Source organism: Dermacentor variabilis, chromosome 1 (assembly GCF_050947875.1).
Source record: "Dermacentor variabilis isolate Ectoservices chromosome 1, ASM5094787v1, whole genome shotgun sequence".
In the NCBI taxonomy this organism is placed as follows: Eukaryota; Metazoa; Arthropoda; class Arachnida; order Ixodida; family Ixodidae; genus Dermacentor; species Dermacentor variabilis.
In genome coordinates this window covers 33,516,327-33,543,990 of record NC_134568.1, presented here as the reverse complement: position 1 = coordinate 33,543,990, position 27,664 = coordinate 33,516,327, and the positions used below count along the sequence as shown (strand labels likewise).

The 27,664-nt window shown below is 46.3% G+C and overlaps 1 protein-coding gene across 2 annotated transcripts in view; it reads right to left on the bottom strand.

The window, feature by feature from the left end:
* Nucleotides 1-463: 463 nt before the first annotated feature.
* The window catches only part of ash2 (Set1/Ash2 histone methyltransferase complex subunit ash2), a 109,105-nt gene continuing 81,904 nt past the window's right edge, over nucleotides 464-27,664 (bottom strand). For both annotated transcript variants that reach the window (XM_075686413.1, XM_075686422.1), the window contains exons 15-16: nucleotides 21,438-21,497; nucleotides 464-2,060 (exon numbers count right to left, since the gene is read on the bottom strand). In XM_075686413.1, the coding sequence (XP_075542528.1) occupies nucleotides 1,956-2,060; nucleotides 21,438-21,497 (165 nt within the window). In that variant the 3' untranslated portion in view covers nucleotides 464-1,955. The remainder of the gene's footprint in view (nucleotides 2,061-21,437; nucleotides 21,498-27,664) is intronic.

The window sequence follows — 27,664 nt, the reverse complement described above, 5'->3', positions numbered from 1 at the left end:
TTTTGGTATCAAAGTATCTATTTCTGCAAGCTTTCTGTCTCGCATCAACTCGTATTTAAAACGTAAGATTTCGCATAAAAAGGCTGTTCTACACTTATGTTAACTGGGACTAGGCTTTTTACTTGGCACAAAATTTCATTGCAGTTGGCCTTCCTTTAGTGCAACTTTAAAAGAGTTGTGCCTCATTCCATCCAGCAGCCAGTCCACTTCTTTTTCTGCCACCTTTCTACACATGCTGCATGACATACAATAAAAAGAAAGTTGGCTAATTTATAAATGCACCTAAACAACAGGTGGCTTCAGTCTTCCTTGGTTTTCAATGAACAAACATCGCCAATTGACTTAGTCAGAACGCAAGCTTTACCAGTTTCACTGCGTTTGGCAGATTCTTCAAGGGGCATCACCATCGCCATATGATGAGCCTTGATTTTCAAGTCAATGAACCACCAGCCAGCATGATAAAGAGCCAGTTATAACTTCTTTTTATTTAAAAAGCCGAACCAAACAAAATGCAATGCATGACAGCACGCTGGTACTCAACATTCAGGTCATCACATGCACCTATCCTTGTGGTATAACAAACAAGGGTTGCAAGATTCTTGCTGTTTCCAACTAGATGCCAAAAAAAATGTTTACAAAACAATATTTCCTGCAAGAACCACTGCAGGTAATAAATGCAAACAAGTCTAATTCACATGGCATGAAAGGTGCTGCTTTTCTCAGCCCATCTCAAAAGCAACAGTCAACATTCGTTGTGAACATTACAAGAGCAGGTGATGTCTCACCCTAGCGAGAGTAAGTGAAGTTTAAAGGGCCACCAACTTTCTCATCAGTGTACTTTCAAGTGTCGACAATGATGATTATTGCAATAGCAGCAACAGGTCAGAACATGGCAGGTGCATGCAGCAAGCAAATGGGCCCTGCCTGCCTTACAACAGGAGGAGGTGACCCCATACACAACCTTTGCCTCAGTGGCCAATGAAAAGAGTGTGGTTATGTTTGGTTAAGCCTTTTTTACTGAAGCTTAATCGATTAATGTAGCCCCTTTTGGTTTGTGATACGCACAATGCGTCTGAAATGCCATAGAGGATTATACAAAGATTGGCTGTGTTCATAAGTATATTGAGAAGGACGTTAGTCTGATTTTCCTGCTGTTTTTGCAGCATCCGCTGACATAATTTCTACGGATGATTGTGAATGCATGCTCTCTGTGCTAGAGTTCTTAAATGTCCTTGTCTTCAACGTCTGAAGCTGGTGAGTGGGCCCTTCAAAAGAATGTGCTCACTGGGCATTCTGACACAATAAGAATAGATAGATTTGACACTGCCTTTACATTTCGTAACACGAGCATCAGTTGAAAAGCCCAAGCATGTGTCCAGGTCTTTCCCTGGAGGCTATCCCCAAGGTGCTATACATATATATACAGCAACAGGTTCCCAGTTCCATTGCCTACACAGGACAACATACATTAGAGTGGGGGAAAAAACAAAAGGACAATATTCACTAAACAGAACTTGTTTTACAAATAATGTATATAATAAAAACTTGCCAAGATGCCATACCAACAAAGGCTCTTATACAATATACAAGCTATTACAAAAACTGCAATGGGCAACAACAATGGGCAAAAGGCATACTAGCAGAACAATATACAAAATAACAGCTTGAATGGATTAAAATGACCTCAAATATGTAGGAGTATATAGATCTATAATGAGGTTCTATGCCTAAAGCGAACAAAAAAAGTGGCTATAAATGTAGCCAAAAGTATACAACATAAAGAACACCCTTTCCCTGTCCCCTTAAAACTAAAACTTCCACATGTAGCCCTCATTGGATAATGGAAGACTTGTCTGTGAGGATGAAAAATCTGTGCACACACTTCGTTTTTGTTTTTCTCGCGTGAAAAAAAGATATTGTATATGTTAATAAAAACAAGCAAGGAACTTTCAACACTAAAAGTAGATGGCATCCAACCGCATTTGACTTTCATTTTCCACAAGGTAGAGGATATCAGACATGGTCTGCTGCACGATGACTTTGTCGACACTTTCATGCATCTGAAAGAAAAAGAAAAAGGGAGTTCTCAGAGCAAGAAATAGTAAAATCCTTCTGGATTGTCAAAGCAGCAAACACAATGTCAATAATTTCCAGTATGCAGCTTCACTGACACACAGCACCATTTACCTGGTGTCCTAAGATAAAACTTTAGGATTGCTTGTGACCCCGACCACACAGATACTACACTAATATTCAAACTGAAAATGTTTACTGCTGCTTATGTCACTAGCTTCGATGAGTGTTCAGTGAGGAAAATGGGCAGCTTTACAAAGATAAATTGCTCTCTCTGTTGTACGCTATATGTACAGTGCTCACGGAATGAAACATGTCATTTTAGGGCTAACTAATGTGCATACTTTCGTTTCCACCAGCTGTAGTTCGTGTCGCATCAATGCAATTTTGGCATATACACTTATATCAGAGTCGGCGTCACCTTCGGTGACCAGATTCCTATGCTGGGTTCTACTAAATGCTCCCTGTTGCATTTCACTCTGTGGGCACTGCACACCCGTGATCGAGACTATGCAGACCAGCGGTTCCGCGAAGAAGCCAAATTTCCTCGACAACATGTAACCTAAAACTGAAGACTGCAGCTCAGGCTCAGCATTGCAAACATTGCAGTGCGTTTGTCAGTTTCAAGGTGTCAAACTCAGTTTCCTAGAAATTCAGTCTTTTCACACAACCAATGATCTGCATACTTTTTATCACAGGTATACAGTCCCCGCCGAAAAAGATTAGCGCAAGTGACTGGTGGCCAGAGTGGCAAAATCGCAACATGCGGCACTGTTGTTTTTGAGCGCACCAATAGAGAGAGTGCCAGGCACATTTTATTTTCTAAAGCAGAGGTGGCTGGCAGAAATAAACCCATCTTAAAGCCTGCATTTCGAAAGCTATAATATGCCTCACTTTTCAGCGAAGCTACGCGCCAACGAGGCCATACACGTGAGCCCATTAATTTATTCTTTATGCGCAGGCGTTATCAGCGATAGTATGTAGTTTTTTTATCGCAGCCTGCAGCCTAGTTGGCCCATAGCTTGGCTGAAAAGTGAGGCACATAATAGCTTTAGAAATGCAGGCTTTAAGATGGGTCAGTTTCTGCCAGCTATCCCTGCTTTGGAAAATGGAATGTGTTTTGCACTATCGCTATTGGCGCGCTCGGGAACAACAGCACCATATTTAATAAAAGGAAAAAGAGACATCCACCCAATCGTAGCAATTGCTACAAAGGAAACCCATATGGGTTCCTCGAAAGAAAAGCCTCGCAGTTGAAGAAAAAATCATCCTGGTCCGGGACTCGAACCTGGGACCACCGCCTTTCCGAGGCAGCCGCTCTAACATCTGAGCTAACCAGGCGGCTAGCAGATGGCAGGGCTAAGTCGAATTTATTGACAACTCGAAGCAAAGCAAGAGTTTGACGTAGTAGTTCTGCGGAAACCCGCAAGGTGGGGGGAAGTAATTAACAAGCAATTGCTACGATTGGGTGGATGTCTCTTTTTCCCTTTATTAATTACTTCGCACAAACCTTCCAGGTTTCCGCATAACTATTACATCAAACAGCACTGTAGGTCGTTATTTTACCGCTCCGCCCGCTAATCACTTGTGCTAATCTTTTTTTGTCGGAACTGCACATACGTATACCTCAAAGCTTTCCTTGTTTACCACTTCCCTTAAATGTCCTTGCAAAAAGAAAAGAGATGACATCTGTTACCCTTAATACACGATAGGGTCCGGAGTACCGAGAAGGCAAATTTTAAAAGTCCAACACGTACAGTCAGAGTCCTCAGAAGCACAAGGGCACCCAGAGCATAGGTAACATTACAATGATGGGAGACCACCGGTCCCTTTGGTGGTCTTGCAATAGAGCAAAGTGATCATGAGCAATTTGGCATGCCTCGTTAGCTCTGGAAATGGCATTGCAGGTGTACTCAGTGGGCAAATGGACAGTAGCGAGAATGATAATGTCAAAAGGTAATGTTGGGTTGCAGCCAAACAGAAGATAAAAGGGTAAAAGACCAATGGTATTGTGACGGGAGGAATTGCAGGCAAATGTAACGAAGGGCAACAGAACATCCCAGTCTTACGATCAGAAGAGACATACATAGAAAGCATGCCAGTTAGCATTCAGTTGAATCGTTCAGTAAAGCCGTTGCTTTGCGAGCGGTAAGCCATCGTAAATTTGTGTTTTGTTGTGCAGGAGTCAAGCAGGTCATTGATAACTCTGGAGACAAAGCAGTGGCCACGGTCGGTGAGCAGTTCACGAGGCTCCATGATGCAAAAATATAGTTACTATATATATATATATATATATATATATATATATATGGCAAGAACTATTGAGTTTAATCAAATGGAAGCCCACAGTTTCTGTTCGACACCTTCACTGAGAGTGCGGCTTCATCGTCGTCAACACCCAATTCGCTTCATTGTCCTCAGCTTCCGCAGTAGCGGCAAACTCACAAGACAGCCAAATGTTATGCACATGGCACTACCCCCTTCCAGAAAGCATCGTCTCTATGCTTCAAATGCGAAAGAGAGGAAAACAAAAAGGCCAAAGCACATACATGGCAACACCAACGAAGTTTCTGAAGAGGCAAGTGTCACACACGCTGAATGAAGGCGAGTGGAAATGACAATGGACTCATGAACGTGAATGGTACAGTTTCATCCTGGAAACATGGACAATGTCCATCGGCTACACATGACGGGATCGCCGAATTGTGTCTTCAGGGAGAACTTCGCAGCTGACCTCACTAAGGAGACGCAGGAGCCTGTAAGGGCCGATGTAGCAGTGCAGTAACTTTTCCGACTATCTGCGTTGGCAAATTGGGGTCCATACCCAAACTGATCGCTGGGTTGGTAGATAACCTTGCAATGGTGCGCCTTATACCTCTGGAAGTCTATGCACTGCTGATTCTGGATTTGCTCGCTTGCGAGCTGTGTCTGCGAGCCGAGTAAATTCCTCCATTTCAATGGTAATGTCGTATTGGTTGGTTAAGAGCATGGCGTGCAGCAAGGTGGTTGCCTCGCTGCCGTGGAGTAACAGGAAAGGGATGAACCCAGTAGGTTCTTGAACAGCAGTGCTGTAAGTGAGTGTAACGTAAGGCAAAACATTATTCCAGTTCTTGTGGTCGCTGTTGACATGCATGGAAAGCATGTCAGCGATTGTCTTATTTAACTTCTCTGTAAGACCCCTGGTCTGAGGATGGTATGCAGTGGCTCGGCAATGAGCTCTTCCACTAAGCATCATGATGTCTTGCATAATCTGTGCTGTAAAAGATGTACCACAATCTGTTATGATAACTGCTGGTGCACCATGCTGGAGGACGATGTTATGGATTAAAATGTGTGTGGCATCGCTGCCAGTGGCTCGCTCAAGGGCTCTAGTCTTGCAGTATCGTGTCAAATAATCAGTCACAACCTTGATCCAACAGTTGCCAGCAAAAGACTTACGGAAGGGCCCGAGCAAGTCCATGCCAATCTGTTGAAGTAGTTGTGTTGGCAGTGTAACAGAGAGACAAAAGGGAAGGAAATACAGGGAGGTTAGCCAGTGCAAGTACCGGCTGGCTACCCTGTGCTGGGGAAAGGTGTAAAAGGAATGAAAGGAGAAAGAGAGAAAACAACCAAGAAAAATTCACACAGTAACGCGATGTTATGCACTACAACATTCAAAGGCGGTTGCACAATTCACAAGCCCTCAAAAACTTCAGCAAAGCCCTTAAGGCCTTGAGGGCCGAAACCCGCCTGGACCAGTGTCCTAGAACTTTTTCTTCTGTGAAGGGGCAATTAGCAGTGCTTCAAGAAACCGGCTGGGTGCTGATGTGGAGCCTTTCGGCACTGGAAGTCGCGGCATGTTTTCACATAATGCTTGACTTTCTGGGCGAGCTTAGGCCAGTAGTAGTGTTGGCAAACTTAGGCCAAGGTATGCATGAATCCCAAATGGCCCAAAGAGGGCTCAATCGTGGCAGGTGGACAGAATATTGGCGCACAGAGAGGACAGAACAACAAGGAGATGCCCAGTTGCTAGTGGGTAGAAGTTCTTTTATTACGACCAGTGCCTCCTCGATTTTTTTTTTCAATGCCAGTGCAATCGCTCACTTCCCAATGGGAGCAGTTGTTGTGCCTTAGTTCAGTTAGTTGCTGTGAAGTGACATTACCCAGATAATATGACTGCTTGCGTCACAGGTGCGTCTGAGTGTGCGCCGCTGCCATTCCGGTGGAGAAGTGTGAAGAAGCAGTAGACACTTTGTCCCTCTCCTACATCACGCATCTGTCAGGTTTCCACTTCGCACCCCTTCCTTTGTAGCTCTCTCTCCATACGCAGTGCGGCGCTTTTTGCATTTGCAAAAAGCTGGAGTGGCGCTCCCTGGATAGCCGACAGCTTACGCTGGCATGGAAGCATCCTACAACAGGTTTGTAGGTCGTGTAGGTACAGGTCGTGTACTCAAGCTGAAAAAACAGATCGAGTGGCAGATATTTCCCTAAACGGCTGGGCTAGTTCCACCTTCCCTCATTTATGCCTGGCATCTTTCATAGCAGTGCTCACAGCCATAAAATTACAGGATGTCTATTCACAGTTTGAGCAATCTGTGCGACAGCGGCTTTTCCACATACAACTTTGCAACAGATTTCTTGTCTGTAATGTCAAGCGCATAATTTGTAAGCAGGGGCCTAATAAACGTCGCAGAAAAGTTCTGAAAACATTTTTCTGTGTGCAGGGCCTTCCTTGTCGCACACTAATACAGGAACCTCCATCAAAACCTTAATGACGTGTTCCACACTCACTTTTAATGGCTGCTAATGGCCCTTCTGTGTCGCAGCACAACGCCTGCAAAGGCCTTCAGCACCATCAACACCAAAACAAGTTCGTCCGTTGAGTATTTCAGACCTCCATGATCTTGATACTTGATGAGCCGATGTCTTGGCGAGTCTCCAACTGGCTTTTCAACTAGTTGAATGCAGTGTTTACAGTTCCAGTTTTTTTTAATCACACGAACAATGTATCTGCTGATCATCACAATGCTTGCTACCTTCGGTTCTGGAAGACGCTGACTCAGCAATAGGCACAGTTGCAACAGTGTTTCCTTGGTGGTAGTGGGGAAACAATAATTTGTGGTTGAAGTGCTGGGACTCACATTAGCAGAAGTGGCACTGACACTGGAAAATGATGAGGAGTGGTGTACACTGCTGGACATTGAGGAAGACACGATGCCTGTTTTGAGTATCTTATCCAGTCCTGATATCACACTGGCCAGATCCATAGTAGCATTACAATCGGCTGACCTTTGCAGATACCCAAACAATGCCTCTATAAAAAGCTACTAAAAGTCACTAAAAGCTCAGTCATCCTGCGGTTCAGCCGAATAATGGCGTGGGCAAGACAGACTTGCCGAGTTAAGAGCACCAACAGGTTTCTTTCAGCGATGCTGCTACTATTATGGTCGCAGTCGCTTTCAACAGTTATGAACGTACTAGTCTGCAGCGAGAGTGTTACAGTGTCACGAACAACACACAGTGCTGTCTTGCACGTGTTGCTATCTTGCAGAACCAGGGCGTAGTCATCGGAAAACGTTATCAGTTCCCGAAGATCGATAACAGCACTGTGCTCGTGAACAAAATCCATCCCAAGTATGACTTTCAGTGAGCACTCGCGCAACACGATTAAATGAGGCAACGCATGCTGACTGATGGATTTGGAGAATGGCAGTGCTTCTCCCAATTGGTGTCAAGAGATGACCACCTGCTGTCCGGAGGCTTGGTCCATGGCAGGGCATTGCGACTTTTCTCAGCTCAGCAGCTAGTTCGGTACTTATAACAGAATAATCAGCGCCAGTGTCCATGAGGGAAGTGACTGGGTAGCTGTCGACCAGTATGAGGATGCCTGCGGATACACTTTTGTAGTCGACAGCATGTGGCTGTGAAAGGAGATCGGTGACAGTCGGCTGATGTATCGGGGAAGGAGGATGTTTTATAGATCCGTCAACAGCGGCCCCACCCCCGAAGGTCGCTGCTCCTGGTTTCCTCAACTTGGGCTTGGGGACCTAATGGATCTGTCCCCAATGCCATGAGCAAACGCAAGTGCTGGCCAGGCGACGTAGAACATCAAGGAGATGGAGAGCAGGACTGGCACCGCGGAAGAGTCAGGGACTGGTGGTTTGCCAAGTACTCGGCAATAGCTTGGGAATGCTCACCATCACGAGGTCGGCATGCGTCTGGGTGAAACTCAAGAAGGCCCATCTAGTGGTATGGGCACTCTCGGTATAAGTGACCTGCTTCACCACAATGGTAGCACAGTGGCCGATTGTCTGGAGTGTGCCACACATTTAATTTCCACAGATTTAGGCTTGGGCTTGTGGAAGGCAGAGGGCTCAAGAAGTACTGTGGGGTCGTCTGTTGTGTGGATGGACGGGACAGATAGCCAACTACCAGAATAGCAGCTCTTAAGGCTTCAGCGCACAGCAGGAGACGGGCTGCGGCTGGTGGCATGATCAGCAGTTGTACCAGCTGCCTGACCTCTTCACGTACCACATCACAAGCAGTCACGTTGGATTGAGGAGACACTGCATGAACTTGTTGCAGCTCCTCTTGTACAATACCGTGCACGAGTTCCCTACAGGTCGTCAAAATCAGGAGTTGCCATGGGTGACAAGATAGATGTAAAGTTGATTGCGCGTTCATACTGCGACTGCTGCCGTAGCATATGCTCACTCGTTGTGTCGTTGAGGAATTTGGCTACGGTACCTGATGGCTCGCGCACAAGACCTGCGAACAACTGCTCTTTCACACACCCAACATTCACCAGCATATTTTCTTCTGTCATTCCAGGATCAGCTCACCAGAACAGCCGTGACATGTCCTCAACGAATATGGCAACACTCTTATTTGGTCATTGATTCCTGGAATTGAGAACACATTCTGCTTGCTCTTTCTGGTCTGGACTTCCTCAGGTATTGCGCAAATGGCCACAAAATTCTTGCCAGGTTGCCAAACTAGCTTCGTCGTTTTCAAACCAGATGTGCACCAAGTCCTCGAGGGTGAAGCAGACATACCGGAGCTTCCAGTGTATGGCCCATTCATTGACACTGGCAACTTAGTTGTAGTGGCCCAGTCAGTCCTCAACATCCTCGAAAGAATCACCGTGAAACGACCTTGGAGTTCATGGCATGTTTAAAATCCATGGAGCAGGTGGAGTGGTGGTCTCTCCAACCTGGCTAGCTGTTGAAGTGGTTGTAATGGCTCTACACTTTACTGAGAGAGGGTCCAGTTCTGGTGGTAGCCCTAGTTGTTGCTGACTGCGCCGAAGGTCAGTGCCAAAGGTGTTGCAATCAAAGTTTGAAGCTTCCTGTTGGTCACAGTGCATGGAGCAGTTTACCCAGCACCTCCACCAGTCCTGTTCCTATATACATATGGCAAGAACTACTGAGTTTAATCTAAAGGAAGAACACAGTTTCCATTTGACACCTTAACTGAGAATGTCTCTTCATCGTTGTCAACACCCAGTTCACTCCATTGTCCTCAGCTTCCACAGAAGTGGCAAACCCACACACAGCCAACTGTTATGCATGTGGCAATATCATGTAGCAGGAAATCGGTGACATATGTAGCACAGCTGGTAGGAAGAGTGCGTGTACTTGCCTGTCGGGCAGTGTGGTCCATAGCAATGACAATCCATTTGTTTCCAGAAGTGGAGGCAGGGAAAGAACTGAGGAGATCAAGACTATCTCAGAAGAAGGGGTCACGTGGGACGTCAAAGGGCTGAAGGACACCAGCAGGAGGTATTGATGGTTTCTTTTGGCATTTGCATGGTTCACGTGCAGCAATGTGGCAATCAACAGAGTGGCGAAGACCGGGCTAAAAGAAGTGACACCAAACGCAGTTGTAGGTATGGGAAACTTCAAGGTGACCAACGGTCAGGGCGTCGTGGAGCTGGCCAAGAACGCTCAAATGTAGATGTGTAGGAACAACAAGCAGCACTTCGCCACTGTCCGGGTGAACGTTGTGGCGATAGAATGTGCCATCTTTAAGCACGAAGACGCAAAGGGAGGGATCGGCTGCTGAGGAATCCAGCTTCTGAATAAGCTCACACAATATGGGATCACGGCGCTGTTCCTCGCGGATGTGGCTTAAAGCAGAGAATGAGAGCACACATGCAGGCACATTGTCAGAGGCTTCAGGTGGATCCATGGGATTGTGGGAAAAACAGTCAGCGTACCAGCGCAATTGGCCAGGGTGTATTCTCGAAGCCACAGTGCTCAGTGACCAAGAAGCCCAGTGGGATCCTTAGCCCTTTAAGGTTGAGACATATATATAACCAGACAAAATGTTTCTTTTCTATCTAAATATGCAAAATACATCAAGAATAAGCATAATCAACAAAAAGAAAAAAATATTTTGCAGAAAGTTTTCTAGAAATGGGGAAAAACCCAAGGCAGGAAACTGGAAGTGGGCTTCACCCTAGGCCACCTAAGGCTCTGTTTTCAATTTGTATAGACAGCTCTTATCACAGGTGAACCATAGGTGCACATTTCATTTGCTTTACATCACATGTGTGACGCCACTGCAGCCGGCGATCTTGCATCAGTCTGTCTCCTCTGACCTTGCTTTCAAAAGGCAGGCTGTCGTGTACCAAACTTCTTCTTCACCCAGTGTTCCTGCTCTAAACCAACAAATGAGGATTCCTGGATTGCTGCCTGTCATTCAGTGTTGGCTGAAAACATTTAGGAAAAAACTGTGTACTCAATAAAATGAAACTTGGCAAGAAAAAATTTTTTTTCTGGTATGTTGCGTGCAGGCAACACTCGTCAATAAAGGGTAAGGGACAAAAGCAGCAAAGTGCATGGTGATCGGTAGTGAAGGTGAAATGCCGGCCATGTAAATAGGGGCAGAATTTGCCCACCGCCCAAACGTGAGCAAGACACTCCCGTTACGTGATGGAGTAGTTCTGTTCGGCTAGGGAAAGGAGACGGCTAGCAGAGGCGATAACACAGGCATGCCCATTCTGATTCTAGAAGAAAACAGCGCCAATTTCGTGGCCGCTGATACCAGTATGGAGTTCTGTTGGAGCGGAGACGTCGAAATCAGCCAGGACAGGTGGTGTGGTAAGTGGTGTGTTATGAGGGAAGAGAAAGCTGCAGCATGTACAGCACCCTAAAAAACTAGACGCCTCTTAAGTAAGTTTGTGAGAGGGCATGCTATTTTCTCGAAATTGTTCGCAGGACAACGGAAGTAGGAGCACAGTCCCAAAAAGCTATGGACTTCCTTGATGCAATTCGGAACAGGGAACTTCTGCACGGCTAGAACTTTGTGAGGGTTGGGACAAACACTGGTCGAATCGATGAGATGACCAAGCATTGCAAGTTGGTGACGTCCGAAGTGGCATTTGGGTGAATTAAGTTGTAGGCCAGCTTTGGGATACATAGAAAGAATAGAGGATAGTCAGTTGAGATGCGCTTCAAATGGCGGTGAAAATACAATGATGATGTGGGAGGCAGTGCGAAGAGGTAGCCGCCGTTGCCACAGCTTATTTAGACCGGCCAGCCATGGCGTCGCAGGATCTCGGGAGCGGCAGCTACTGCGGCTGCTCAGGTTGAGCGCGCTAGCATGTTCTATTCTCGCTTTACGTGCATGTAAGCCATTTTCTTCTTCACCAGCTCTGGAGGCGATAGTCGTGCCGCTACAGGGCCCCCCCTCCCAGTGCAAAGCGCAATTGAAATATGTGTAAAAGGCACACATATAGAAAAAGGACTGCAAGCCTATATACATGAGTGGCAATTCGTAGCGTCCGCTGAGAAACCCAGGTAAAGTCTGTGTTGTGGTGAAGGCCACAATTAGTGCTCTGGTGGTTGTGGCTAAAAAAGTCTGGACACAAGGCGCATTGTCTTGTGCATTGAGGACGTCATCTTGCATTGTCGACGTCTGCATACCTAGTGTGATGCAACTCAGCAAGAAGATTGAGGCATACTGACCGGCTCTTGACGCGTGCTGAGTTAAGGCCATTGAGGGGAACATTGAAGACGGCGTCGAACGACGTACAATGGTGGCAGTGGTGGAGAACTGCGAGAGTCAAGAGTGTGCTTTGTTACCCTTGCAATTCATGCTGCATCACCATTTCAGGTGCGGGCACGGTTGTGTCGGGCGGCATATTGTGACGAGTAGCAAGACCTTGGCCTCGAGATGGTGTGATCCGTCCTGCCGCTGCTCGTTCGTTGCGTAATTTGTTAGGGCTTTCATCAGAGAGGCTACGGAAAGCAGATGCTGTCATCGTTGGTAGTGTCCGGTTCACGCAATCCGAGAGAGATGTACCAGGCAGCACCAGCAGTGTAGGTTGTGAGCGAGGCACAGCCACAGTTATGCTGTAGTACAAAATCGTGACCTGCCGCAGGTTCTCGTAGATGCCCGGGCCTGGTAGAAGTTGGAGCTCCGAAAGAAGAACGTCTGGCAGCTCGCGACTTGTGTGGAGATAGCACTAAGTGTTGGTCACTCATGCTGTTGACATAGAAGCAATTCTTGATCTGAAGAAACCAGATGGCAGGGCTGCCCTTGTAAAACTTTGGTAGGCCATGCATCCGTGGAAGGTGTGAGCACAGAACATCAAAAGGCTTGCCTGCTACTGCTTGCGGTGAAATCTCAAATGCCGATAGCATCAGGGTTACGGTGGTTGCTGAAGGCATCACGAAGGTTGCGCTTGTGGCATCGCCATTCCTGCGAGAGTGAAATTTGCGCCTATTGGAGCTGGTGGGAGAGCTTTCGGATCGGTGGTGAGGGAGGTACCCCTGAACGGAAAGCGGTCAGCTTGAGGGAACGTGCAAGGAAGAGCGGTGCCGTGGGCCATAGAGTAGCTTAACCCTTTGAGGGTCGATGCCGTATATTTACGGCGCCGTCTGTACATTTAAAACGCGTGCTAATTTCCTAACTTGTTCTTGCCTGGCATGCACTGCCACTATGTGGGAATGCATGGAATTTTTTTCTCGCGTCTCTCTCTTTCGGTTTCGTTGTATAGTTCTTTTTTTGCTCCGGCGTGTCTGCTACCGCTCGCGCATTGGCGCCTTCGCGGGCACGCGGCAGTTAGTTTTGGTTTTGTTCCGCACGCGGTTTCGGCTTCTTTCGCTCGCAAAGCTGATGGTTATCTCGTTCTTATCACTCAAAGGGTGACCGCCTGTTACTCGCTCGTTTGTTGCTCACAGGGGTCCGCATACGAAGGATGCTGCCGTGCATGCGTCTCCTTTCTTGGCACTTTATTCAGAAGTTGTCTCCCACGGCTGCTCAGGGAAGTAGTACCCAGAGGAGGTGCCACGTCTGCGCCAACACCACTCGGCAGCAAAAACGTCGCGAGGACGCAAGGTACGTGTGCGCTGAGTGCAACAAACCGCTCTCTGTAGAGTCATGCTTCAAGGACTACCACACGCTGAAGAAATATTAGTGCAAGAGGAACATTTGAGGCTTGCGAAAAGTTTTCGTGTACGCATTCTTCTTGTGTATTTTTCTCGTGTGGATATTGTGGATAACAATGCGCCAATTTTAAAAAAATTCCTATAACTTTATTTGCAATTTTTTATTGTTTTTCATGAATAAACAGTACATATATGCCAACGCAAAACATTTCTTTCTTACTTTGCGGTCACCCTGGAAAAATTACGGTAATTCTTTTTGGAAATAGGTACCTTTGAAGAATTTAAATGAGCAATAAAAAGAATCGACCCTGGGTGGTCGCATATGGCGAAAAAAATCGACCCTCAAAGGGTTAAAGAGCTTGCGTTTGGCCCACTGAATTCCTTGGAAAGAGTAGTCGCGCAGCTGCCTTTGAGATGGGGAAGGAAGCTCACGGACTGTGTAAACTTTGTTGCTGGGGCCAGCACATGCTGACGATTGGTATGGGCGGACACAGGCAATGTGGGACAATAAGACGCAGAATAACTCAATGGTTCAAATGGTGAGAGCTGTTGTGACTGAGCGCTTGAGGTAAAGTAGTGAGCAAGTATGGCAGGCTGCAAGTCCTTGTAGTAGTCGGGGCTGGGGGGTGGCAGCCGGAGCTTGGAACCTTGTTGATATGGAAGTGGTTGTCCAGCTGGATGAACCAGATGTCTGGCACGTTGGTGTAGAATTCTTGGACACCCTATAACCGCGGGACGTCTGCCAGACCGAGGGAGGCCACATCACTTGCACCTTGGTAGACTTGGTGCGTTGACTCTGGCATGGCTGGGCTCGGTCGTCAAGTGTCACCAATTTGTAGGAGGTGGCGTGAAGAGGTAGCCGTCGTAGCCACGGTAACTGCCTCTCAGGTCGAGCATGCTAGAATGTTCTATTCTCACTCTATAAGCATGCGAGTTGTCTTCTTTTTCACCGGCTCTGGTGGCGATAGCTGCACCACTATGCCTCATCAAGATCCAAAAATCTCCAGGCAAATGGATTATTTAAAACCTTGTAAGAGGGTGTGTCCATCATGCACTCGAAGGCGGCCGGGGCATTGCATAAGCCGAAGGGCATGACTTCAAACTGATAAAGGTCGTCAAGGGTAACAAAAGCGGTTTTTTCACAGTCCATGTCATCAACGGCGATTTGCCAGTACCCTGACCAAAAGCCAATTGAAGAAAAGTACTTGGCGCTGTGAAGGCAATCAGGGGCAACGTCTATGTGTGGGAGCGGGTACATCTCTTTTTTGGTGATCTTGTAGGTTGCCGGCAGTCCACGCAAAATCTCCAGCTGTCATCTTTCTTTTTAACAAGAACCACAGGAGAGGCCCAACGGCTGCAGGATGGCTTGATTGTATCTTTGGTGAGCATCTTGTTGACTTCCTTATGAATGATGTGGCGCTCAGCTGGAGATACCCGGTATGGCCATCGGTGGATCGGATGGGCATCACATCAGCACCACATCATTCATAAATAAGTCAACAAGATGCTCACCAAAGAAATAATCAAGCCATTCTGCAGCCCTTGGGCTTCTCCTGTGGTCCTTGTCAAAAGGAAAGATGACAGCTGGAGATTTTGCGTGGACTGCCGGCAACTTAACAAGAGGAGAGGAGCTGAAGGAGATTGCCACTGGAGTGATCATTCAAGTCGGTAGGAGACAGATCTGGTGAAGAAAACAGGATATGGGTGGTGTGCGAGCAAGCAAGATCAGGTAGAGACAACGCCGAGATAACATAATCATAGGAGGGCATCAGCATAGCGAGGGAAACGCCCTTTGTGAGCACTTGTGAGCACAGCCTGAAATTCACCACAGGAAGGCAAGTATGATTGTCACATAGAGTTATAACAGTGTGTGAAAAGCCAATACTGTGTATCAACAGAACGGCAGTGATGGGAGCGAGCACATAGTCACCATCATGTACTGGTGGAGAGGGCATAACAGCAACACAAGTCACGGCTTGCGGTGACAAACAGATGTGCTCAGCAGAACAGAGCCGACTTTTGACTGGGCTGGGTGGATAAATTACACCAGGTAGGTCAAGCTGTACAGTACCAGCAGAACAATCGATGAGGGCAGAGTGGGCAGATAAAAAGTCAAGAACGAGGATGGCATCAGTGGAACAGTGGGTGAGAACGGTGAACAAAACGGAATTTGGGTGGCCGGTAACACTGACGCGTAACACTGACTCTCGCAAGTCCGCTTCTCCTCATGAAACTCTCGCTATGTTCCCGCGATCTCACGTGCGCCGCCCCGCACTCCGAGAAAGGGGCGTGTGGGTAAAAGGCACGTGACGAGGAGCACCTGGAGTGCGATTGGGTGTGAAAGGGAAGCAGGAGGGAGGAATCACGCTGACCACAGGCACCTGTTTCCTGTATTTTGGTTGGCTGACACCACTGGCGTAGCGAGACGAACGAGGTTAGTGCAGCTTGGGCTTGTGGTAGTGCGGAGACGCGGAGCGGTGCATTTTTCGATTCACTTTGTTCCTTTTATTCACGAGGCCAACGTGAAGGCTTGAGATTCGTGTGGTGCAGTGCGTTTTTCTTTCCGCTTTCGGCACGTGTTCCGGAGCCATGGCCACGAAAAAGCGCAAGAATTTGGATTTTTCAACAAATGCGGACATCATTCGACGTGTGGAGGCTGGCGAGAAAAAGTCGTCGGTCGCCACGGCATTCGGAATTCCTCGCAACACCCTGAGTACGATCCTCAAGAACAAAGCCGATGTTAAGCAGAAGGGAGTGCAGTCCAGTTGCCCTGGAGCATGTTGTGTGCGCGCAAGAAGATGGATATCTTCACAGTGAAGACGATGATGCTGGATGCCTGGACAGCGAATCCCAGGCGGCGTTACAGCACGCAATTTCGTCAGCGCTGACGACGGCGTGCAAGCTGTAGCGGATCGCGCTGATGAGGAGATTGTGGCTGACATCATGGGTGACGAGGACGCAGACTCGAGCAGCAGCGAAGGTTCCGACAAAGAGGACCAACCACCATGCAATGCAGCTGAACTTGCATCAGCTTTCAGCATCATTCGCCGCTGTTGTTGATGGAAGGAGCTAGCCTTCCTCATTTGGACACTGTCAACAAGCTTGAGGACAGCTTAATGAACTTGATGGTGCAGAAGAAAAAGCAAGCAAAGGTCACAGGTTTTTTTCTTCCAAAATAAAGTGCTTTGGTCATCACGCTGTGTGTTTTTTTTTTACGCGCCTTGGAGGTACAGATCGGTAAGCTCCCGTTAGTCACGACATCAGGAAACTGCCTTGAGATGTGTGGAGTTGTTAGAGAAGCTTTTGACATGCATATTTTATATTATGAATTATCGATATATCGAAATATTTCGCGATCCCCTTTGAGTTTGATATATCCGGGATCGACTGTATATATATATATATATATATATAAATAACATTTTATTTACATATATACAGTAAACCTTGTTAAACTGTAGTTGGCCGGAGCTCGGAAAAAGTATGTACTAAACAGTAGTACCGCTTAACGGAAATAGCGTGAGATCGCCCACTTACCTGTCAAGAACTGAACTCAGAGAGAATGCGATAAATGGGCAAAAAACATGCAGCATTTATTCATTTCGCGCAAAAAATGTCTTATTTTTGTTTGATGCCACAGCGGCCCAGCAGCGACTGCAGCGGCCTCAAACTCCCTTAAGCTCAGCAAATACCGGTGTGAGACTGACGCAACGCACAGCTTCTGCTACTGTTGGGCCTGAATCGCCCGTGGTGGCGCTTTCCATGTCATCCTCATCACTGTTGTTAGGCGATACTTCAGCAATAACTGAGGTAATGGTGTTGAAAAGTAGAACTTCGTAGCGGACATCATTTTGCAGTCGCAGCAGCACTGCTAAGCATCTTCGCATTCCAAATGCCACACACCATATTCAACGGCAGATCCCTCTCGCATGCCAGCGCCAACTTTTTGCCATGTTTTATAGCACGAACAATGTCCAATTTTTCTTTTACACTGAGTGCTCAGTTTTTGTCCGAGCTTCGGCATGGCACGAGTCCTAGCTTGCATGATGCCACAACACAGGCCACCACTAGCCAGCCACAATGCTCTCTGGATCAGTGCCAAAATGATGTTTATATTAACATGGCTTCACCTTTCCAAGCGCCCTCTGCATTTGCGTTTGGAGGCCGCTCTGATCTCTTAGGCTCGTTCTTCTGCCTGGCCGACCTACCGTCGTGATTGCGCTACGAAAAGTGCAAACACTACGTGTTAACCGATACGTACGCAATAAGCTGGCATGGTTTATGCGGATACAAAACGAATTATGTTCAATGGCCGCTGAGTCAAGGATTTGACTTAACTACTTTTAAAATGAAACTACTGTTTAAGCAGTTACAGTTTAACGTGGTTTTACTGTACATATAAAATTCTTCCTTTGTAAAAACAAGATTTTACCATTGTAGGAGTTGAGGAGGACGTCGGGATAAAAACTTGGGAGGTTTATTTACATTATTTACAGTGAGAGTCAATTAACAGTCGTAGAGTCATTACGGGCCGGCAGCAACTTGGACGCTGCGGCCCATGGCAAGAAGCTTGAAAGAGATGAATCAAGGAATGCTCTAGGAATCTCTAGGAATGCTCTTCTGCTGCTCCCGGTCTGCGTCTTTTAAGCCCTTCGGTGTCACGTTCGGCCAATGCGAGAGCCCGCTCAAGTGATGCCATTTTCGGCCAATCGGCGAGCCCGCTTGGGTGTCGTCATTTTCAGCCAATGGTAGGCGCCCGTGCGATGGAGTCACACCCGGCGAAGAGAGTCGCTCCTTGGTCCCCCTGCGGTCTTGCCTTGCTGACTTGCAATGCGCCGTCACCATAGAGGGAAGAGGGCGACGCCGTCAGGTTGTCGCGGCGCATTACAGCCGTCTTGCTTCGGGACCCACTTTACCCGCCACAGTGCCAGGCTCTCGCTTTACTTTCGGGAAGAGCCAAGCAGTGAATAGCTCCACCGGCTGCTCACGAAGTGGGGTCCGCCAACTTGTTTGCACGTGTCGTGCCTCAGGAATGCAGTATCCGTGTCTCTGCGCTCCTTAATTAGCTGTGGTGCGATTCGATGAAGTCTGGGGAACTCGAAGTAGGCTCAGGAAACGGTCCCGTATCTAACACCATATTGACACGTTTAAGGACAGCCCTTTTTTTCTAGGATATTGATGAGGTGTGGACCTTACACGGGACTGTATCATTTGGTCGAATTTTTCCAACTATAAGTTTCGAGAACTTGCACACTTTCCCACCAAACACCTTTCTCAATTTGTTTGTACGCACTTGTCGCACACACTTCTCATACACACTTGTCGTCAATGCCAAAGTCGCAACCGGCTGCTCGCTTGCCGTGCTCCTTGGAATATGCAACTACTTTTATCTTAAATGCAGCGTCGTACGACAGCAAACGCTTCCTCTCCATTGCAGACTCCTGACAGATGAGTCAAAGGAGTTGGCTGAACTGGGCTGCAATAACTAACCGAACAAAGAAAAGATGGCGCTGAAGCTGAAACGATGAGTTGAAGGTGCGTTACAGTATGTTTCTGATATTTCTGAAAAATAAACACCATGAAAATATGTCAAGTGGACAACCAACGCACGGCATGCAGACTCAAAGCCACATAGAAGCACCGTAGCATCTAGGTGACATCGTAGCACCGTAGCATCTAGATGCCACATGTCATTTCAACACTTCTGTGCCCACCATGGTAGCTTTGCAGCTAAGGCATTGCTCGAGGTCGTGGGTTCGATACTAACCACAGTAGTCACATTTCGACGAGGGAAAAATACAAGAACGCTCGTGTACTTAGGTTTAAGCTTTTTAAAAAACCCCAGGGGGTCAAAATTAATCTATAGTCTGCCACTACGGTGTGCCTCATAATCCGATTGTGGTTTTGGCACATACAGACCCGTAATTCACTTCTGCCATAATGCAATGTGCCGTGTGAGGGAATGACAATACTAACCTTCTTGGAGGATATGAACAATGACACACAACAATGCCTCAAGCAAACACGTCTCGCTGTGTGTTCTGTGTACTACGCAGAAAAACAGCAGTGGTGCATGCAAGGTAACATTTACCATCAACTCACCACTCTCGTATTGCACTAAATGCTGAAGAAGTTAAGCATTCACCACCAACATCACCTCTAATTATCGCCAATCAAAGCAAACAGCACACAAATCTTCGCTTACATTGATTCCCACAGTGCGTGGGATTCGCATAATTTTTTTAACAGCAGAGCTGTTTAAGCTTGAACTCTGGTCGTGCAGAACATCAACAGAAAACTCCACTCAGCAAAGTGGAGAGGGGGAAGGCTAAGCGAGGAGAGGATAAGCAAGGTGGGGGAGAGGGACAGCTGTGTATAAGCACACGGCTGCCAGGAGAGGAGGTGCATCGTATGGGGTTGGCTGAACCTGGTAATGACGTAAGCTCTGACGTGCAGGTGTTCTCCTGGAAGAGAAGCAATGTGTATGCCGGCGGCATCAGTATCTGGTCTACTGACGAGGTGGGCAGACTGAAGAATATATTTTCTCCTGAAGAAGAAGCTGAGCGAATGCGAAAGAGGAGGGAAGCCACTCGTGATCCTGAATATAAGGGTAATGCTGCCGAAGCTAAGCACCGGAAGATGGGTGACGATTCCGAGTTGTGGGCCAGACAAGCAGAAGCAAAACGGCGATATGACACCACACATCGCGATGAACGGTTGAGCAATGCTGAATGGTTAAATAAAGACATGCATTTGACTAAGCCTTGTGTGTGTGTGTCTTATAAAAATTTAAGCTAAGATTGAGCTGAGCTTAAGCTAAGTTTAGGCTTAAGTGGGCGAGAGGAGAGCAAACAGCTCTGCTTTTTTATCAGTCTGCGACGTTAAGTCTGTGATGCTAGCCCAAATTTTTTCTTCAAATTCTGGGCATGCCAAGTTAGGGATGCAGCCCATCGAGGAGTGCAGCCCTCGCTCGAGATTATATAGTACTATATGCCTTAATTTCAGCGGGAATTCGAAGAGGAATTACGATTACTTTGCTATACCGTATTACCTTGCATAATGAACGCACTTTTTTCCCGAAAAGCGTGAAATTGGGGGGTGCGCTCGTAAAATTTTGAGAAATTTTTTTTTACGGCCAACTTTAAAAAAGCCAGCTTCGCCCAAAATGTGACCCATCAATTGCAATAGCAAATTTGAAGACAGCTACACGAAGTATTTACTTCAACAAGTATTCACTTCCACATAAACTGAGCGGTGTGAACACAGCATGCACAAGGGTATGAGCTGCCATCGACTCGGCCCCTGACGCAGATCGCTTTCAAGATACGGCACACCGCAGCAGCACAATGCGCAGTTGCTGCCGGACTAAAACATTACGCCCCCCCCCCTCCCCGCTCCTTCCCATGGTGCTATGTGCATGACGGAAGATGGTGTGTTTCCTTCCCGCTTTCCTCCCTTGTACGCGAGAGATTGAGCCGCACTTGTTGGCACCTCTTGGGCATGGATATGCAATACACAGTTGCTGTCAGAGTACAATGCCGCTGCCACTCCTTCCCGTGGCTCTTCGTCGCGCGAGATTGAGCTGCGATTGTTGGCTTCCCTCGCGCGCTTTCACTCACACCTACAGCATGCAGAGCACGGCGACGGTGGCGACAACAAAAATGTGCCTGGAGCGTCTATATAATCGCTATCGCAATAAAAGTAGGAGACGTGGTACGATTCGGCGTCAGACACAATCGCACCTGCCAGATGCCATATCAGATGCGGAATCATACTGTGTGTCTCCTACTTCTTGATTGGAAACACACTTCTTGATTGGAAAAGTGGGGGCTGCATTCATTATGCGAGTAAATAAAGTATTTGCTGTTTTGTAATAAACCATTTTGTCATCCAGAGGTTTGACTGTGCGCGTGTATTCTGGCCCCAACAGCACCTTTGCCATGTTCCAAAGTGTGTCTCCCATGAGAAATGAAATATATCTGTACTCACCCCTAGGCATGGTACATCCTTTGGCTTGTGCTTGAAGTTGGGTCCAAAGTTCAAACGCACCTAGCACAGAAAATAAAGGCATTAGATGTTTTAAGAGAAAAAGGTCGCGCCAAAAGTTTTTGGAGAAAGTAGAGGTACAGTAAGACTCCCTTTAAGGTGAACCTCGTTAAGCTGAATTTTCAGATATGAGCCACAATGTGCAAACATCTGGTTGGTTTCCCATAGACCCAGTGCAAAAGGAATCCTCTTAACAAGAACAGTTAACTAAGCTTGAACTTCTGCAGCTGCCAATGATGCCTAGCTGCTAATCAGCTCAGCAAGAGGGCCCAGATTGGCACATTTCGAGGAGGCAACTTTGCTAGCTATGTGAGAAAAATATAGTGTTTCTGTGGAAATAAACAGCTACGACAGTGTTCTCAATGACAAGTATCTCCAGGGCTGATAACTACAGTGAGAACGCTACCCAGCAGGCACAAGAACCAACAGTGATACACCTGATAATGCCCTGAATGCTTTGGTGCATTTTTTCAACACGAGGGCACTGAATAATTTCTGAGCCAGGTAGGTGAAATGTCATGTTATGTAAAAGTTCACAGGCTTGCACAGTGCTGGTAAGCAAAAACTGCAATTTTCAATGATGTGACTCGTCCAAGCCACTTCGGAGACCCTTTTAGAGCAGCTAAAACGTCGCTTTGGAGCAGCAAATTAACACTTTGGTGCAGTTACCAGCCACACACTTTTCCATACAAATATTTAGTCTAGAAAGTGCAGTATTGTCATATTCTCCAATGAGAACTAGTATTGCACACATGCAGGGTGTGCGCTTGTCTAGGATGTCAAAGAGTTAAATTCACTAATTGCTCTTCATTTCCCTGTGAAGAGCCTTATTCTTTCTTTAAACCCGTGACCGCAGGCCTACACAGACTTTCCTATTGCAGTCTATATTAGCATGTATTTCAAGCATATTTTCTAATATGCTTTAGTTGCGGTGTCTGAGACAAGAAATTAAAGCAGAGGCTTCAATACAGTCAACGACTGATTTTCTGGACACCCGATTTGCCATACAATTCGGACGCCTTCGAGGCACCGCAAAGAACATTCAGGAGCATCTGAAATTTCGGACGCATAAATCCTTCGCCGTCCGATTTTCCTGACTTTTTGCTGTGACCACAGATCTGAAACAGCATTATTGAAGCCACCACTGCCGCCATTTTGATTACCTACCTCGCCGCCTCGAACAGGCACTCTCGCATGCAGATCCACTGGCAGCTGTAGCCACCACTACTATAGTGGCTAGAAGGAGGCAGTGTGACATGCGGGAGGGAGCTGGTGGTGCACACAGAGTAGCGATGAAAGTTGTAGATGGCGCTACTTGCAGCTGGTGAACAGCTTTCGCGGCTTTTTAAAGGGGCGGCACATGGCAGCTAGCATGTGCGTCGCATTCACTTTGCATAACGTTTGTACTTTTTAATGCAACAAGCATGTATAAGCGAATGGAACTCGCTGCCTTCCAACATCGCCGAGATATCAGATCCTTCAATATTTCCCTCAGCACTCCTGGGCTATTTAGAAAATTAAAAACACTGATAACACGTATCTGCCTGTCTTCATTTTATTTACAGGCTTTGCACGCTATATTTATGCAGGTCTTCTTTCCAATGTATTTATGATCAATGTTTTAATGGCTATTTAACAAAATGTTTTATACTCGTCTTCAATGTATTTGGTTGATTATTTTTTTCACTATACTATTCTGGACACCTTGGTTCAAATCAACTTGCTCTTTTCTTTTTTCTTGTTTTGTTGTTAGTATTCTTGTCTTTGACCTGTATTGTTTATAAATGATATTGTATTGTATATGATATTGTATTGATATTGTATATAAATGATACTGCATTGTTCATAAATGTACTCACCTGAAATCCCCCCTATGCAATGCCCACTAAGGCCTTTAGGGTATTGAAATAAATAAATAAATAAAAATGCGCGGTGCAAACATCACGAAGCTTTTGCCGCTCAGAGATGCATTATTAAGAAGGGCGACACGTCTTCAGAGAGCAGAGAATGGAAAGATGCGTTATTTGGAACACCAGAACGCACAGCAGATGTTTAGCCATGCAATTTAAAAATAAGAAAGATTGCATTTGAAGGCTGCTCTGAATGAGTTGGTTTTTACTAAAAGGCTTGGTGTTAGCTCAAGTGAACGTGGACCGTGAACACAAACAACCCAAAACGCCGACTTTCAGCTTTTCAAACACTAACAGACAAAAAGAACGCTGGGGCTACATGCAATAAACCAGGGAATAACATCAGCGGATCATTCAGTTCACTCTCCGCATCCGCAGGCGCTAGCAACACGGTCTTTAAAAAGCTCTAGCTTTGTAAAACAAAATTAGATACATATTTATTTATTTATAATTATATGTGGGTGCCTTCGTGAGCCTCAACATGCACTAAACATTTTAAATTAACTTATAGAGTTTTACGTGCCAAAACTATAATCCGATCATGAGGCGCATGCACCGTAGTGGAGGACTCTAGATTTCTAATTTTGACCACCTGGGGTTCTTTAAGGTGCACCTAAATCTAAGTACACGGGATTTTTTTCGTGTTTGGCCCCCATCGAAACGTGGCCACTGTGGCCGGGATTTGATCACGGGACCGCATGCTTAGCAGCCCAACACCATAGCCACCAAGGAACCGCGGCGGGTGCACTAAATATTTTCCATCACTGCTTTTGTTGTACAGGTCCACAAGATGAGAGGAAACACTTTATTACATACATAAATCCACATGCACCCATCATACGGAGCTTAGCAGTAGGCTCTACTTGACTCTCCTAAACTTTAAATGTTTCTGATACTCCCTTTGAAGAGCCTTGTCCTTCTTCAAATATATTGTGAAAAAGTGTAGCTTAGTTAACACCACAAAATGGATAATTTTTGCAGTGAGTTCTTTGCGATGGAGCTAGCATCCCACTTGGCGGAGTGCTAAAGTGCTCAAGAACTACATAAAAACATGCACACTGAAAGCATGAAGCTTCTGTGTTGAAAAAAATAATGTGAATGCATCCTCTAGCACTTTAATGAGCGTGGCTAACTCATATCCAGGGTACAATAGGCCATTCGCAAACGTGCCGTTCGCAAACTACACACTCTGTTGTCAACTCCCTGTCAGCATGTGATGTTTTACAACCACAATTCACGCTGAGCTGCATCTTTAGGCGGTCTGAAAAGAGAGGCCTAGACTTTGCACATTCTGTACCTGCTTCCACACCTGGGTACAAAACATGCTAGCGCCTTCGACGCCATGCTGCGTTATCTAACACATAGCAGAGGAACTGCACAATATCACGCACTACGCACCTCAAAATAATCCCAGTGGCACATGTGCGACGCGATCAACGTACAAACAAGCGCAATGTACATGCCTGCACTTGCCCGCCAGACCTCGCTGGCGCTACACTGGCAAGGGCCGCGCTGCGGCTTGTCCTTGTACATCAGCGTGCTTCAGTGCCCCTAGTAACACCAGGAAATTTCATCACTCATCGCGCCTCTCCATTGAACAGCGCAGTATACGCCGCCCATCCCACTGCCCCCTTCTAGTTACCATACCACTATGGCAACACTAGGCCTACCTGCTTCGACGTTCGCTACCAAATTTCTTGCTGTTCGGTGCCGTGTTTTTTCATTGAAAGAATTAGCCGCTGTCGGCAACGGCGCCGATTTCGCTGTTGTAATCCTCGCCATTGGCTTCGAGCCTCGAAAAGCACGACGCGCTGCATAATGCCGTTTTTTGAAAGTCAGCTTCGCCTCAGTAGTGCAGTGTTAAACGATGAAGCATACGCGCATTATTGCGGTGAAGCATACCAAGAGTGGGAAGGGGCAATAGTCACGGGACACATTATGTATTCCTGATGAGACACGCGTGCATCAGCCGTCTCCTGTCACAGCACGAGCATCGATACGCCTAATAAGTGTACTGGCAGGCCGGCTTCAGAGCTATTTCGGACATGCCTGTGGACATGCATTCACTTTTCCGGACTGCCTGATTTTGCGAACGTTTCCGCGGCCCCTAGTGAGTCCGAAAAATTGGACCTTTACTGTAGTGGGAGCGCACAATGCGTAAATTTTGTTGCCTGCACTTTTAGTACAAGTTAGGTAATGCAGTTGTGTGGTGCAGTCCACCTGCTGTGCTTATCCGTTGGTTGATGGACAGAATCCTTAGGCTCATGGTTCACTGCACTTCATAGAATGAGTGGCTAAATAAATGTAGGAGTCTTTATGTCCTGTGAACTACGAGGGACACTGTTAAGGAGTGCTCCGAATGAATTCTGACACATTCTTTAACATGCGCTTATATCTAAGTAAATTAGCGTTTTTGAGTTCCATACTCACTAGAATGTGCCTGCCGTGGCCAATATTCATTATGTCGACCTTGTGCTCTCAATAGCAAACTTCCACAGGTACTATGTCACGGCAGCAGTTGGAATTCTTAACGAACTGTTGCCCTTAGTCTGATATCTAAACTAAAAACAAGTACATGTACATTACTGAACATCATTTGAAGAAATAGACACACATTTGCTGGGAAAAAAGAGACAATATATTTGGGTATCATATATATGTTACTGCTTACTTTAGAGATAATGCAATTAAATTTCAAGTTGAAGAACTTGCATATGACAAGACCTGTTATCATACCAAGTATTTCTCTTTCTTTTCTCTATCATCACAATATTTAAGATAAAAATTTCTCCACGATTTGTCAAAGTAATCCTGTAGTATGGTTCACAGATTCCGTATTCACATTCACAGTATGCACAAGCTGCAAAACTGATAGACTAAAAGGAATAATTCAGACTGCCTTTATTGCATTCTCCATTGTTTATGTGGCATGAACATTTTATTTATTCATTAGGAGGTACTTGGATACACATCTCTTGATCAGGTCAAGACCTGCAATCGAGGATCACTGCAAACTGTAAATGTGCATGCAACTCAAAAGCACACCTATCATCCAGCTGAAACTGAGCTTATTTAAAATATTATATATATATATATATATATATATTTGTGATATGAAATTGCGTGTTCTTCTCTTCCTTCTTATTCGTCTTATTTGGTAACATGCATCAGGTACTCATGATGGACAGTGGGTGTCTATAGTTTAGTTTTCATTTAAAGGCGATCTGCAACGAAATGTTACTTGGGCTAAATTGACTATAAATGCCTAGCATATATACTAAAGTAATCTTGGCAAAGTTGCAGGGCTAGTAATTGCCCAAATTTGTTATTAGCAGCTATTAAATAGCACCTATGCAGATGACGTGTGCACATGGCGGCAAAGTGGTAGCGATGCGGATATGGTAAATATTGAAGAACTGTACGCAACTGTTGATCTCTCAGTTGCGCTATGTTGCACCTAGGCAGCCAGGCGCATTGCTTGCTCATCATTTGCGAGCTGACGGGCATCTCTCTCGGCGTACATTCTCCCTGTTGCGCTCGTGATTTCAGCTGTTGCGAGAATGCCAATGTGTTGTGTGGCCATCGTGCTTGAATACATACTTGAACATGATCAATAGCTGTGCAGTACACAATGCTGAGCAGACGAAGGCCGAACACATCTTTCCTGTTCCAGTTTTCAGAGCAAAAGCATGCACCGCGGCGCAGCAAGGAAGTGCGACACGGACCAGCCAAGGCGCACAAAGCATGTAAACTGCAGTTGATGAAGCTGCACAAGCTACATTTCAATAGCACAGTCACTTACCCAAGAACTGCTTGGCAAACGCTTTCTCGGCGTGACTACAAGTACTATATGCCACAATGGCGCATGAAAACCAAAGGTAACGTTCAAAGGTAATTTGTATTCAAGGGCGATATTCTTGAGTGATCATTTCCGGTAGTGCATCATCTTCAATATACTGCATGCGTCTCTACATCGGACGCGTCCAACTAGACGAGCAAAATCCTTTCTGACAAAGCACCAGAAACGAGCAGGAACCGCATGCTGCATTTGTCCCGAAGGACCTACACGACACGGTGGCCATGGTGTAGATGCGGCGGCAGCAAGCCATGCAGGAATGCAATGCCTGCCAGAGCGAAATGATGATGATAATTGGAGTTTATTGGCGCAAGGGCCAGAAGTGGCCAAAGAGCGCCAAGGCTATGATAATGACTGCCACTGATAAATGAATAATGATGATCGAGACATGGATGAAACATGGA